Genomic DNA, 16,306 nt, shown 5'->3' on the forward strand with positions numbered 1-16,306 from the left:
TGCCTGCTGAACAGAATATTTATATTTACTTAAGTATTTTTCTTCAAAGAACACAGTCAGAAAGTGACAACAAGAAGCTGATAAAGTAGATGTAAATTAGCATCAGTGTCATTGTCATAATTTATAGACACATTTACTGTGGGTACGCACTCTGATGGGGCGGGAATGGATATGAAGGATGGTGTGATAAACTGTTATACTTATCACCCCCACAACAACATGACAGGCTGCTCGGAAGAAACTAAGTCAATGGTAGAAAGACGCAAACATATGGCATTTTGTTTTGATTAACTGGCAGTTCATCAGCCTGTGTTGTGTGTGGGGTGCTGATGTTGCTGTCACACTGTTGAGCAACTCTAAAGCAAGTCTCTCTGTGGATGTTCACTTTCTGCAATCTGTGCTGTGTTCCTCTGTTCTGTACTGAGGATAGTGCCAATGATCGTATGCATGAGAAAAACATTTTCTAAGCCAATAATGGTGAAAAGATGTGTTACCTGCTCATAATGTGTACAACATAACCACTGTAGCCACTACAAGATTGTGAATCATGTTTTCAATATCTTTAAGATAGGGAAACAAAAATAACTGTGACAATGATTGATTTATGATGATTAGTTTGCAGTTGCTGCATCTGAATATTGTTATTAACTACTCTCTATCCCCTAAACCTATTGACAGAAATGGGAATAAAATTCCTTGGCATATACTTTCAGCATTCCAGCCCTCAACAGCCACATCTGTGAGGTGCTAGCTGAGCTCAGGTCTGAGCTTGCTCGAGAAACAGGCTTGGTAACAACACAGAATACATTCAGCAAATGTGTGATCATCGAGTTACTTCCTGGGTGCACAGAATTATCCTGCTAAATTCACTAATGTTTTATGTTTTCCATTGAGTAATTTGAATGATTTTCAGTGATGTATACCATGCAAGAGGTACACAACAAACACCATGAGAGGCCGTCACCACACAGGAACAAACACGTCTGGCATCTCTCAGTTCCAGGCAACAGCCTCCAGGTGGTGCTCACAAAACTCAGACCTGTTCCTGCTTCCTCACCACATCATCCAGAGTGTTGTACGCGTCCACTGATAGTTTGGGTAGCCGCCACTGGGAGAATTGTAAATTGCGGACTACGTTGCTTCCACAGACATGCACGAGAGGCACTAATACGTGCAGCACTGCAAACACTCAGTCAGTTATGAACTAGCAGTTAGCTACTCGGAGTGCCTGCAATCACCTCAGTACAGTACTCTGAAGACTATTTTTCGACTTAGCATTTGCTATTTATCGAGAACTAGGATAGTTTACAGAACAACTGCATACTGCTATAAGTTACTGTGACAATATCATAGACTACCAAGAGACAGCAAAGATATTTACATATTACTGTATGAGGTTTCAAACATCAATTGCTGTGCTTCAAATTCTCCAAAATATGTTTTTTTTTAACGTGCTCTTAATAAACATTAGATGTTGTTTCTTACGGTGTTGCCACATTCTGTTATAGTAAAGTGGCTACCTTTAAGGGACTAGAATAAGGAAACATTTTTCTGCTGCCATGGATGTTTGGGCTGAATTATTCAGTTACTACATTCACAGCAGTGTGACATTGGGTTAACAGTTTATGGTTTTGAGCCCAGGAAGGTCATTTCATGTGGAAATTGCAACCAATTCTGTCTTTTGCATTGCAATTTAGTTTTTCTGGCAATAACTGCAACATTAAGGGAGGGAAAAATTCTGCAGCTCTTGAGTAGCTGTAAGATAATGTGGTCACACTATAAAGTGAAGGCTTGATTGGCTGTTACTTCAAATCTCACTGCAGGCTAGCATTGACTGATGATGTGACAGAGCTACAAGCAGCCAGATAGAAAATCAATAAGGAAATATTAAAAATATAAAAAAAACCTCTCAATCATAAGCCTTCTCATTCCTTCCAGTACACCATAGTGTAAGTGTGAAGGGCCCATGATACTGCACACTTGATCGTGCCTTTTTCTCCTGCTGACATAATTTTTGTATATACTCAATTTTATGAACTTGTGGCACCAAATAATTTATTAACAGAGTTGTTTATGCATCTACTTCAGCTGTCTCTGTTTCATACTACTTGGGGATGACATAGGACAATGTGTGAACATAGACCTTCTCGAAGCCTAAAGTGCCTCTAATATTAATATGTTACTTATTTGTGCCGATCTGGCATGCACATCACAGATACTTTATTTTATTAAAATAGATTTTTGTCGTAAAGTTATTGCCGTAAGTTGTAATAAATTTGTATCGGTGCAATACGTATTTATAGTGTTTTTGCAGTAGTTTATTGAACACTATAGTAGCCAGGAGAGAGAAATCAGCAATAAGCTCTCTAACATCAACTGAAACAGTCTGACTGTGCTCACTGACCATAGAAACCTAAGCTTCAGAATTAAAGATGTCATTGAGCTAGGTTTGAAGTGCATTTTTATTTGGAAAGAAATTTTTTGTCTGGAAAGAAATTTTCTTGGTGGTTGTTTCATAAGGAGCAAGAAAGGTGAACATTTGAGGGCACAAGGTCAGAAGAATGTCTGTGAGGAATTACTTATCAAACAAATTTGTGAATAGTTTTGTTTGTGAAATCAGCAGTGTTACCATGTAGTAGTAACACTTGATGTAGTTGAGGTGTTGTTTCTCTTACATTGCGACTGAATGGTGTCTCAGTTGTTGGTAACAGATTCCAGCTTTGAGCGACACACCTCTTGGGTGCCACCAGACGCAAAATGGTATCTGTTCTCACTACCCTTTGCTTGAGGTGATGATGACTTTTGTTAGGGCTTAACCATTAATCTCTTCTTAACAAGTGAAGATATAGGCATCGTAACTAATCACCTATGACAATATTTCATAGGAATGCTCACTGTGTGAACTGATGATGTTCAAATAAAAATTCAGTGTTGCTTTATTGCTTTGAATCAGAGCATACAGTGCAACTAAAACCAACTTTCAAAACATTGCACTTCATCTCCTGTGTCAGTTATTGATGCTTCCTGAATGTGGAAATTAATTCGTGCCAGAACAATCTTTCTTGAAACAGGAAAATCCTTTTCTGAGGTGATTTGTACAATAGTACTCATCCCACACAAGACGTAAATGTTTCACCCAAAGCAGACAAAATTTCACAAGTTAGACCTTTCCGCACTTGCACTCTTAAACAACAATCATAAGATTACATCACGAAAACCCAATCTTCAAGTGCAAGACAAATATTAGAATTTCAACTAGAAAATGACCATATATATATTAAAAACAAAGATTCCAAGACTTACCAAGCGGGAAAGCGCTGGTAAATAGGCACAATGAATAAAACACACACACAGAATTTCGAGCTTTCGCAACCGGCGGCTGCGGCTGCTGACGAAGCAGCCGCCGGTTGCGAAAGCTCGAAATTCTGTTTGTGTGTTTTATTCATTGTGCCTATCTACCGGCGCTTTCCTGCTTGGTAAGTCTTGGAATCTTTGTTTTTAATATATTTTTCCCATGTGGAAGTTTCTAATAGAAAGAAACTTCCACATGGGAAAAATATATTAAAAACAAAGATTCCAAGACTTACCAAGCGGGAAAGCGCCGGCAGACAGGCACATGAACAAAACACACAAACACACACACAGAATTACTAGCTTTCGCAACCAATGGTTGCTTCTTCAGGAAGGAGAGGGAAAGAAGAAAGGATGTGGGTTTTAAGGGAGAGACACAAGCAGACATATTTAAAGGCAAATATGTCTGCTTGTGTGTGTGTGTGTGTGTGTGTGTGTGTGTGTGTGTGTGTGTGTGTGTGTGTGTGTGTGTGTGTGTGTGTGTGTGTGCGCGTGCGCGCGCGCGAAAAGCAATAATATCTCTGTCAACAAAACTTTCAAGTCCAGCAACACTTGGTACTCCTGTACCACCACGAACAATGGCAACGGTGAACCATCCGTTACCATGACCAAAAGAATCGTTTATATCTAAACTAAAATTAAGTCTACAACTGACGAAAACAGGAGGACCATCCAGAAGTGCTTGTGCGGCGACAGACTTAACTGGAATACGATTCTTCTTGTCTCCAGCTGTTGTAGCAAATTCGATGTTCTCGATGGTCTTGTAGACTGTATGTTTAGAACGGTGGCGATATCTTCTGTACGGCATCTTGGCAACGTTCAATGCAGCTGAGAACCGGACATGTATACAAGCGAGCGAGCGCCGCGCAGCGGCTAAGTCGCGCTGCTGCTGCTGCACAGGCAACTGCATTGAACGTTGCCAAGATGCCGTACAGAAGATATCGCCGCCGTTCTAAACAAACAGTCTACAAGACCATCGAGAACATCGAATTTGCTACAACAGCTGGAGACAAGAAGAATCGTATTCCAGTTAAGTCTGTAGCTGCACAAGGTCTGCTGGATGGTCCTGCTGTTTTCGTCAGTTGTAGACTTAATTTTAGTTTAGATATAAACGATTCGTTTCCGCTCCCGGGATTGGAATGGCTCCTTACCCTCTCCCTTAAAACCCACATTCTTTCGTCTTTTTTCTCCTTCCCTCTTTCCTGAAGAAGCAACCGTCGGTTGCGAAAGCTAGAAATTCTGTGTGTGTGTTTGTGTCTTTTATTTATTGTGTCTATCTACTGGCGCTTTCCTGCTTGATAAGTCTTGGAATCTTTGTTTCCCTCTATTACATTCATATCATTTATTTGAACCCAACAATTACATTTGTTATTGTTACTTTTGCATTTCGAAATCTTTTCTGTCGTCTTATTTTCTCTTTCTGTTTTTGCCAGTTGTTTCACTTTGTATTCACCTTCTCCTTTTTACCGTAATCTACTATACAATTTTATCCCTCCTATATATACTCAATAATACGTAACTCACTTCCAAACCATAACCAAAAAAATTTTTTTCCGCTTTCAACACTACCGCTACTATAAAATCAACCGTTTCTAGTTCACTAACAGTTCCTTTCTCCTATTAAACAACCATTTCGGCTAGTTCTAATAACTTTCGCTTTATTTCCATTTTCATTTTTCCCACGTCACTGATCATTTTTAGCCGCTTTCCACAGGTTTTAACGTCATTATTTCTTCGTTAGACAATTGTTATCCTCATTTTCTTAATCTGCCACCACAAAACCACTCCTTTTTATACATTTACACGTAGTTTTTTTTCTAAATTTTCCCTAATTTCTCCATCATTTAACGTGTTTTTGCGGTAACACTACCACCTAACCTCCATGCACATCGTTGTCTACCGACCCAAGTTCACCACAGGATCAACATACCCCAGCTTTAACCAACACTTTTTCTCGTTTTTTCACACCAGATCTCCAGTTACTTTATAGTTCACCTTTATCTCTCCCCATATATTTTTATTTTCGTTTTCATTTCAGCTTCATGTTCCACCTTCTAATACCATGTCACCCTCACAACTCGCCCACGACGACCCCATTAAGTTTTATTTACATTCCCTCCGCATACATGCCTTCGCCCTAGCCAGAATACGCTCTCATATTTTATTTTCTCAGGCTTGTCGGACATTTGGCATTACCACCAAAGGCCTCACACTTAAAGTTCCCATCTCTGGCTGCAACCCTTATTTCCATCAGTCCCTATACCAGTTCCAAACTGAACAATCCATTGCCCTCACCCACCTAATCCTTCACCTACACATCAACTCAGCCAATGAACACACCCATCAACTCCTATCCTTAATAAAAGTCCTCAATCTTTCCTCTCCCACATCCACATCGGCTGTTCAGAGCATCCTCCTACAGGCCAACCGCAAATTAGAACAGCATGCCACCCTTCACCTCAAAGAACTATCCAATCTCCTGGTTTACCTCCTCCGGAAAGGCAACTCACTCACCCTTCACAACCTTTCCAGCAAACCTCAACCTCCTCTCATTGCACACAAACCCAGTCTCTTCCATATACTCAATCTCCCACTTCCAGCTCCACTCCCTCCAAAACCTCAAAATTCCTGTCAACACAATCTGGAACCACAAAACCCTAATTCAGTTGTTAACCTTTCCTCCAAACCTCTCTCCCAATCCGAAACCTCTGTCCTATCCAAAAGCCTCACCTTCAGCCCCACTTCCAGATTCAACCAAAGAGCCCTTGTCAAAGATTTACTGTCCTACACTCATACTCTCTGCTGGAAATATCACTTCGCCACGAAGGGAAATTATCCTAATCCTACTCCTAATGATCAAACTCCCCAAGACACTTTCCAAATTGAACCCTGCCTGGAACAGTTCCATCCTCTGTCACAGTGGGACCCACCTCCTCTTCCTCAAAATCACCCTCTCCAAACCTTCCAGGAATTTCTGACTTCCAGCCTTGCCTCTCAATCCTTCTTCAAAAACCTTAATCCTACTCCCAACATCACCACTGCTGAAGCCCAAGCTGTCCGTGATCTGAAGGCTGATCGATCCATCGTCATTCTTCCGGCGGACAAGGGTTCCACGACCGTGGTGCTTGATCGTTGGGAGTATGTGGCTGAGGGACTGTGTCAGCTTTCAGACAACACCACATACAAAGTTTGCCAAGGTAATCCCATTCCTGATGTCCAGGCGGAGCTTCAAGGAATCCTCAGAACCTTAGGCCCCCTACAAAACCTTTCACCTGACTCCATCAACCTCCTGACCCCACCGACACCCCGTACCCCTACCTTCTACCTTCTTCCTAAAATTCACAAACCCAATCATCCCGGCCGCCCCATTGTAGCTGGTTACCAAGCCCCCACAGAACGTATCTCTGCCTACATAGATCAACACCTTCAACCCATTACATGCAGTCTCCCATCCTTCATCAAGGACACCAACCACTTTCTCGAACGCCTGGAATCCTTACCCAATCTGTTACCCCCCAGAAACCATCCTTGTTACCATTGATGCCACTTCCTTATACACAAATATTCCGCATGTCCAGGGCCTCGCTGCAGTGGAGCACTTCCTTTCCCTCTGATCACCTGCCATCTTACCTAAAACTTCTTTCTTCATTACCTTAGCCAGCTTCATCCTGACCCACAGCTTCTTCACTTTTGAAGGCCAGACATACCAACAATTAAAGGTGAACAGCCGTGGGTACCAGGATGGCCCCCTCGTACGCCAACCTATTCATGGGTCGCTTAGAGGAAGCCTTCTTAGTTACCCAGGCCTGCCAACGCAAAGTTTGGTACAGATTTATTGATGACATCTTTATGATCTGAACAGTGAAGAACAACTCCAGAATTTCCTCTCCAACCTCAACTCCTTTGGTTCCATCAGATTCACCTGGTCCTACTCCAAATCCCATGCCACTTTACTTGACGTTGACCTCCATCTGTCCAATGGCCAGCTTCACGTGTCCGTCCACATCAAACCCACCAACATGCAACAGTAATTCCATTATGACAGCTGCCACCCATTCCACATCAAACAGTCCCTTCCCTACAGCCTAGGTCTTCGTGGCAAACGAATCTGCTCCTGCCCGGAATCCTTGAACCATTACACCAACAAATTTTGTGTGTGTGTTTGTGTGTTTTTTTATTGTGCCTATCTACCAGTGTTTTCCTGCTTGGTAAGTCTTGGAACTTCCACATGGGAAAAATATATTAAAAACAAAGATTCCAAGACTTACCAAGCGGGAAAGTGCCAGTAGACAGGCACAATAAATAAAACACACAAACAATCACACAAAATATCTAGCTTTCGCAACCGACAGTTGCATCTTCAGGAAAGAGGGAAGGAGAGGGAAAGACGAAAGGATGTGGGTTTTAAGGGAGAGGGTAAGGAGTAATTCCAATCCCGGGAGCGGAAAGAAAGGTAAGTCTTTCCGCTCCTGGGATTGGAATTACTCCTTACCCTCTCCCTTAAAACATACATCCTTTCGTCTTTCCCTCTTTCCTGAAGATGCAACCGTGGGTTGCGAAAGCTAGATATTTTGTGTGATTGTTTGTGTGTTTTTTTTATTGTGCCTGTCTACCGGCGCTTTCCCGGTTAGTATACCTAGTAGATAGTGTCAGAAGTTACATGTGGCTTTTCACGGATGATGCTGTAGTATACAGAGAATTTGCAGCATTAGAAAATTATAGCGAAATGCAGGAAGATCTGCAGCGGATAGGCACTTGGTGCAGGGAGTGGCAACTGACCCTTAACATAGACAAATGTAATGTATTGCGAATACATAGACAGAAGGTTCCTTTATTGTATGATTACATGATAGCGAAACAAACACTGGTAGCAGTTACTTCTGTAAAATATCTGGGAGTATGCGTACGGAACGATTTGAAGTGGAATGATCATATAAAATTAATTGTTGGTAAGGCGGGGTACCAGGTTGAGATTCATTGGGAGAGTCCTTAGAAAGTGTAGTCCACCAACAAAGGAGGTGGCTTACAAAACACTCGTTCGACCTATACTTGAGTATTGCTCATCAGTGTGGGATCCGTACCAGATCGGGTTGACGGAGGAGATAGACAAGATGCAAAGAAGAGCGGTGCGTTTCGTCACAGGGTTATTTGGTAACCGTGATAGCGTTATGGAGATGTTTATCAAACTCAAGTAGCAGACTCTGCAAGAGAGGCGCTCTGCATCGCGGTGTAGCTTGCTCGCCAGGTTTCGAGAGATAGTGTGTTTCTGGATGAGGTATCGAATATATTGCTTCCCCCTACTTATACCTCACGAGGAGATCACGAATGTAAAATTAGAGAGATTAGAGCGCGCACGGAGGCTTTGACAGTCGTTCTTCTAGCGAACCATACGCGACTGGAACAGGAAAGGGAGGTAATGACAGTGGCACGTAAGGTGCCCTCCGCCACGCACCGTTGGGTGGTTTGTGGAGTATAAATGTAGATGTAGATTACTCTATTGTTGTGTAAATGCATAATGTTCTCTCAGTTTATCAAATTTATTTCGTGCAGAAATTCAAATTATAATAAGAAACAATTTTATGCGTACCAATGAGAGAGAATAAATCTGCCTTAGGTATGAGACACTACATTCACCTGTTTGGATGGCAGCCTATGTCAAGCGGCTAATGGTGAGTGGTCGGTGGCTGCTCTAGAGCGAGGAAACATTTGAGCATAAACCGTTCTGATCTTGAAGAAGCTGTAAGCTCTTTTGCTGAAGATTTTTTCATTACTGATGGGTTATAAAGTGAACAAAACTATTTTGTAGGCTTCATCAAACTGATATCTTCAGCATACAACTGAAATATGATAAAGTAAAGGACTAAGTGGACTCCGACTCCAACTCGCGACCTTACATCTTAATGGTGAATCATTTACTGCTAGACCATGAGCAGATACAGCACTGTAACAGATCAGGTGGAATGCAACACTTTTTATGGACATATCCCACTTGTATGGTGTTGCCAGGTCATTCAGATAAGCAGATATAGAATTCTGAGGGACAGCCAGTTTTATTGGCCACTTATATGAGCTATCAGAATTTCTCTGTGACAGATGGCTAGCAGCCATGTTTTATGTGGAAGAGTGTACATTTCCAACAATAGGTTAATCCATAAAGCTACAGTAAGTAGTGATGTATCTTTTTTATCATCTTTTAATTCCACATAAGAAAATATTTATACTGTTACTGATCCATTCTACAAGTGGCCACCTTAAAAATGAAGTACACCATCATGATTTCAAGGAAATTACTGTGTTTCAGGTGACTTGTTTGAAAGAGAAGAAGATATAAAAGATCCACATTTGTGGCAACATGTTGCTGGCAGTGACGAACCTGGTCTGCAGCGGCAGAATAGAAACAGAGTGCTACAGTTGGCTGACTGGGTTGTACCTGGCCATGGTCCTAAGTTCCAAGTAACACAGAAGATGAAACAGGATGTCGAAGACATTTTAAACAATTCTGATAATCAGTTTCACTACATCTAAACTATGTAAATGTTCAATAACTTATTAAAAATTTTATTATAAAGTGCTATTCATGTTACCATTTTTTGTTACTGGAACCTTTTACGTTGTCCCTTTTATCCCACTGCATGAGAAACAAACATGTCAGTACTCATATCAATTTTTCCAAAGCAAGACCAGTTGCCTCTAGCATTTTTCCATGTGGGGTGGGGTGAAACTTACTTTGATATTTAGCTGCCATTTCTATAACCTGAGTTTTGGAATCACACTTCATATGTTTGCAGTTGCTGCTACAGAATAGTTGCAGGGGGGGGGGGGGGGGGGGGGGGAGACACCAGTAACATAAAGTTGGATACAAGTTAATATCGTCTAAAGCACCAAACAACTGCACTTTTTTAGGGAAAATTTAGAATAATTTTGCTTCAGGTTTTTTGTCTAAGGAAGTTTTTTTGTCTCCTCTGTAACATTTATTAAAATTGACTTGTTCCATTTCTGCACTTAACAGTTCATAATTTTCATAAGGCACAAATGCCAGTGCAGTTGTGCAAGCTTTAATTTCTTTTCTTATCTTGCCTTTACATCATTGTTAGGTTGGGGGGTCTATTTTACATTCGCACTAACAGTGATTTATGAAAACTGTGAGGAAGTTCTGGAGGAGTGGATACAGATACATTCAACGATTAGGCCAGAGTAGTACAGGTGATGTAGATTAAAAAGAATTCCAAGCAAGACCAGTCTGTAGACATGTCCCAGTACCTAAATCTCTTAACTTCTGAGGAGCAGTCCTAGAGTAACAAATCTGTACCAAGGATCCATTAAACTATCACAGTGAAAAGATTTGGGTGATATTAAAGGTTACTACAGCACTGGCTGAAAATTGGCCACAGTCAGAAGCCATGAGATACGATGAGAGTGACACTTAAGGCTTAGTCCTGGATCTCACCCTGGTGAGGTTGCAAAAATCTGAATAAAATTTCCATTTACTGTGCTTTCACAGAAAAAACAGATGTTGCATTTCTGGTGCTTATTGACTGTAAACATCTGTGTTTTGAAATATCTTTGTGGCTCCATGATATGAAAAGTTTATGCTGTTAAGTCAGCTTAAAAAACTCAAAACAACATTTGCCAATTCCTATACTAACCAGACATTTATATGCAGCAAGCTCTCCTGAAGCTGCTGTTTATTTTTACAAAAACTAGTTTACTGTGAAAAAAGTGTAGATTTGTTTACAGCTGATTATTGTCATTTTAAACATACAGTGTGTCCAAATATTATATAAATACATGAAATACGAGATTTTGACAACTAAATGTCTTCATTCTGCTGAAGTTGATGCTTGAAAAACCAAGACAGCTGTTTATTTTGAAGGAACTTTTTGTCCTTCATCACAGGATCACATTCACTAAAACTGCACTAAAATTCATATTTTATTGTGACAACTTTAGTTCAAAAACAGTTTGGAGCTGATGCATTGAGATACATGTACTTATTGGACAGAGAAGTTCTTTAATAAGACTGCTCTTTGTTAAGCTTTGTTTATTCCCCTATTTTCCCACTGGTTAGATCACGAAACATCTATACCCATCTGTAAACTCTTCGACATATCAGAAGTACCTGAATACAACCTGTAACAATTTAGTAAACTCAGAATAAGGAATGACTGGAATTATTCTGAAAACAGAGTGGTTATGAAAAAAACACATTTTTTACAACAATCTCATCCTTTTTCGGATTAATTGACTCCTTATATTAAGTGAGACCTACCCCCATGAACCATGAACCTTGCTGTTTGTAGGGAGGCTTGCGTGCATCAGCGATACTGATGGCCGTACCATAGGTGCAACCACAATGGAGGGGTATCTGTTGAGAGGCCAGACAAACGTGTGGTTCCTGAAGAGGGGCAGCAGCCTTTTCAGTAGTTGCAGGGGCAACAGTCTGGGTGATTGACTGACCTGACCTTGCAACACTAACCAAAACGCCCTTGCTGTGCTGGGAAACTACAGCCGTAATTTTTCCCGAGGGCATGCAGCTTTACTGTAAAGGTTAAATGATGATGGCATCCTCTTGGGTAAAATATTCCGGAGGTTAAATAGTCCCCCATTCGGATCTCCGGGCGGGGGCCACTCAAATGGACATCGTTATCAGGAGCGTGGAATGTCAGATCCCTTAATCGGGCAGGTAGGATAGAAAATTTAAAAAGGGAAATGGATAGGTTGAAGTTAGATACAGTGGGAATTAGTGAAGTTTGGTGGCAGGAGGAACAAGACATTTGGTGAGATGAATACAGGGTTATAAATACAAAATCAAATAGGGGTAATGCAGGAGTAGGTTTAATAATGAATAAAAAAATAGGAGTACGGGTAAGCTACTACCAACAGCATAGTGAATGCATTATTGTGGGCAAGATAGACACGAAGCCCATACCTACTACAGTAGTACAAGTTTATGTGCCAACTAGCTCTGCAGATGATGAAGAAATTGATGAAATGTATGATGAGATAAAAGAAATTACTCAGGTAGTGCAGGCAGATGAAAATTTAATGGTCATGGGTGACTGGAATTAGAGAGTAGGAAAAGGGAGAGGAGGAAACATAGTGGGTAAATATGGATTGGGGGAGGGAAATGAAAGAGGAAGCCGTCTGGTAGAAATTTGCACAGAGCATAACTTAATCATAGCTAACACTTGGTTCAAGAATCATAAAAGAAGGTTGTATACATGGAAGAATCCTGGATATACTAGAAGGTATCAGATAGATTATATAATGGTAAGACAGAGATTTAGGAACCAGGTATTAAATTGTAAGACATTTCCAGGGGCAGATGTGGACTCTGACCACAATCTACTGGTTATGAACCTTAGATTAAAACTGAAGAAACTGCAAAAAGGTGGGAATTTAATGAGATGGGACCTGGATAAACTGACTAAACCAGAGGTTATACAGAGTTTCAGGGAGAGCATAAGGGAACAATTGACAGGAATTGGGGAAAGAAATACAATAGAAGAAGAATGGGTAGCTCTGAGGGATGAAGTAGTGAAGGCAGCAGAGGACCAAATAGGTAAAAAGACGAGGGCTAGTAGAAACCCTTGGGTAACAGAACAAATATTGAATTTAATTGATGAAAGGAGAAAACATAAAAACACAGTAAATGAAGCAGGCAAAAGGGAATACAAACATCTCAAAAATGTGATCAACAGGAAGTGCAAAATGGCTAAGCAAGGATGGCTAGAGGACAAATGTAAGGATGTAGAGGCTTATCTCACTAGGGGTAATATAGATACTGCCTACAGGAAAATTAAAGAGACCTTTGGAGAAAAGAGAACCACTTGTATGAATATCAAGAGCTCAGATGGAAACCCAGTTCTAAGCAAAGAAGGCAAAGCAGAAAGGTGGAAGGAGTATATAGAGGGTCTATACAAGGGCGATGTACTTGAGGACAATATTATGGAAATGGAAGAGGATGTAGATGAAGATGAAATGGTAGATATGATACTGCGTGAAGAATTTGACAGAGCACTGAAAGACTTGAGTTGAAACAAGGCCCCGGGAACTACTGACAGCCTTGGGAGAGCCAGCCTGACCAAACTCTACCATCTGGTGAGCAAGATGTATGAGACAGGCAAAATACCCTCAGACTTCAAGAAGAATATAATAATTCCAATCCCAAAGAAAGCAGGTGTTGACAGATGTGAAAATTACCGAACTATCAGTTTAATAAGTCACAGCTGCAAAATACTAACGCAAATTCTTTACAGACGTATGGAAAAACTGGTAGAAGCTGACCTCGGTAGAAATGTCGGAACACGTGAGGCAATACTGACCTTACGACTTATCTTAGAAAATAGGTTAAGGAAAGGCAAACCTACATTTCTAGCATTTGTAGACTTAGAGAAAGCTTTTGACAATGTTGACTGGAATACTCTCTTTCAAACACTGAAGGTGGTAGGGGTAAAATACAGGGGCCGAAAGGCTATTGTCAATTTTTACAGAAACTAGATGGCAGTTATAAAGAGTCGAGGGGCATGAAAGGGAAGCAGTGGTTGGGTAGGGAGTGAGACAGGGTTGTAGCCTCTCCCCAATGTTATTCAATCTGTATATTGAGCAAGCAGTAAAGGAAACAAAAGAAAAATTCGGAGTAGGTATTAAAATCCATGGAGAAGAAATAAAAACTTTGCGGTTCGCCGATGACATTGTAATTCTGTCAGAGACAGCAACGGATCTGGAAGAGCAGTTGAATGGAATGGACAGTGTCTTGAGAGGAGTATATAAGATGAACATCAACAAAAGCAAAACGAGGATAACGGAATGTAGTCGAATTAATTTGGGTGATGCTGAGGGAATTAGATTAGGAAATGAGACACTTAAAGTAGTATAGGAGTTTTGCTATTTGGGCAGCAAAATAACTGATGATGGTCGAAGTAGAGAGGATATAAAATGTAGATTGGCAATGGCAAGGAAAGCGTTTCTGAAGAAGAGAAATTTGTTAACATCGAGTATAGATTTAAGTGTCAGGAAGTCGTTTCTGAAAGTATTTGTATGGAGTGTAGCCATGTATGGAAGTGAAACATGGACGGTAAATAGTTTTGGCAAGAAGAGAATAGAAGCTTTCAAAATGTGGTGCTACAGAAGAGTGATGAAGATCAGACGGGTAGATCACATAACTAACGAGGATGTATTGAATAGAATTGGGGCGAAGAGGAGTTTGTGGCACAACCAGACAAGAAGAGGGGACCGGTTGGTAGGACATGTTCTGAGGCATCAAGTGATCACAAATTTAGCATTGGTGGGCAGTGTGGAGGGTAAAAATCGTAGAGGGAGACCAGGAGATGAACACTCTTAGCAGATTCAGAAGGATGTAGGTTGCAGTAAGTACTGGGAGATGAAGAAGCTTGCACAGGATAGAGTAGCATGGAGAGCTGCATCAAACCAGTTTAAGGACTAAAGGCAACAACAACAACAACATTAAGTGTGAAAACAATGAACCAAATGTCATTGTTATTCTGTTGGAAGTAACTGCCATCATTAATATGTAAATGATTTGACAGCTGAGAGGTTATTGCTTATTGTAAATTTCAGATATGTGAGGTGTACAACAGAGATCATGGTACATCTTACTATATGTCTACAACGCCATTGGTTCTTAGGACAAGGAATTATCGTAAAGTAAATGAATCAGAGTCTGTGTCCATATGGGTTAAAGGTCCACTGAATTGTGCAAAGATTAAAGTTGTTAGTGATGTCACGCATTATTGTAGAAACTGAAATAAAGCACCTGTCCTTTCCTTATTTTACCTTGAGGAAAAAAATATTATACAACAGCAAAAAAAGAAATCTATTGGGTCATGTAAATGAGGGTTGAATGAAAATTAATGCCTCCACCTTCATTAACTGGGTTTGGATGGGAATATTTTAATAAATCAAATGCAGAAATAATGCATAGAATGTGATCTTTAATTACCAGTATTCACTTTTCCACATAATCACCAACCAATTGGATACATTTTTGCCAACGATGAACAAGTTTTCTGAAGCCGTCATGGAAGACTCTGTTTCCGCAACCACACCCCACAGTTCTCTCAAAGTCTTCATCAGAAGCATAATGATGTCCCCGCCGATCGTCTTTCATTATCGGGAACAGATGGAAGTCAGCCGGTGCTAAATCTGGACTGTATGGAGGATGCTGTGCGCTGATGAGATTCACTCTCTGGAGTTCTGCTGTGGTGGCATGTTAAGTGTGTGGTTTGGCACAGTCATGCTGCAGGAAAACATTTCCCTTTTCCTTTCAGACTCTTGGTAGCTGTCGTTTCAGAGTCCCAGAACACTGTGGCCATTATTTTTCCAGCTGAGAGCTGTGTCTTTAATTTGTTTTTCTGGGATGAGTCTTTGTGTCAATATTCCATAGACTGATGTTTCATCTCCGGGTTGTAATGATGTACCCACGTTTCATCTCCTGTCACAATTGAATGGAGAAAGGCATCACGTTCATTCTTGTAACGTGAGAGGAGTTCGTGGCAAATTTGAAATCTATGCACTTTTATTTCAGGAGACAGCATCCGGGGTACCCATCATGCACAGATCTTCCGATAGCCAAGCAAAGCAATAATGTGACCCACATGTTCTTGTGAAATGCCAATTGTGCTTGCAGTTTCTCTCTGAGTGATACGACGATCATCCTGAATAAATCTGTCAACATTTTGCTTGTGAAACTCGGTGGTTTGTTTGTCACACAGGTCAGATGTTCACACCTCAACGTCTTTAAACTTACTAACCCAACGAGACACAGTACTCACAACAACACAATCACCATAAACTGCTTTCATTGTCTGATGAATCTCTTTTGCGGTGACACCTTCTGCTGTCAAGAATTAAATAACTGCACATTGCTTAAATCGCATTGACCGATGTTCTGTGCATGGTTCCATACTTTACACTGTAACAACACAACCATTCA

General features: G+C 40.8%; 1 protein-coding gene across 1 annotated transcript in view; it reads left to right on the plus strand.

The window, feature by feature from the left end:
- Positions 1 to 9,925, plus strand: part of LOC126355232 (metallo-beta-lactamase domain-containing protein 1) — a 37,743-nt gene extending 27,818 nt beyond the window's left edge. The window contains exon 4 of the mRNA XM_050005513.1: positions 9,653 to 9,925. Coding sequence (XP_049861470.1) covers positions 9,653 to 9,876 — 224 coding nt within the window. The 3' untranslated portion in view covers positions 9,877 to 9,925. The remainder of the gene's footprint in view (positions 1 to 9,652) is intronic.
- Positions 9,926 to 16,306: the final 6,381 nt, after the last annotated feature.

Source organism: Schistocerca gregaria, chromosome 1 (genome assembly GCF_023897955.1).
Source record: "Schistocerca gregaria isolate iqSchGreg1 chromosome 1, iqSchGreg1.2, whole genome shotgun sequence".
Classification (NCBI taxonomy): Eukaryota; Metazoa; Arthropoda; class Insecta; order Orthoptera; family Acrididae; genus Schistocerca; species Schistocerca gregaria.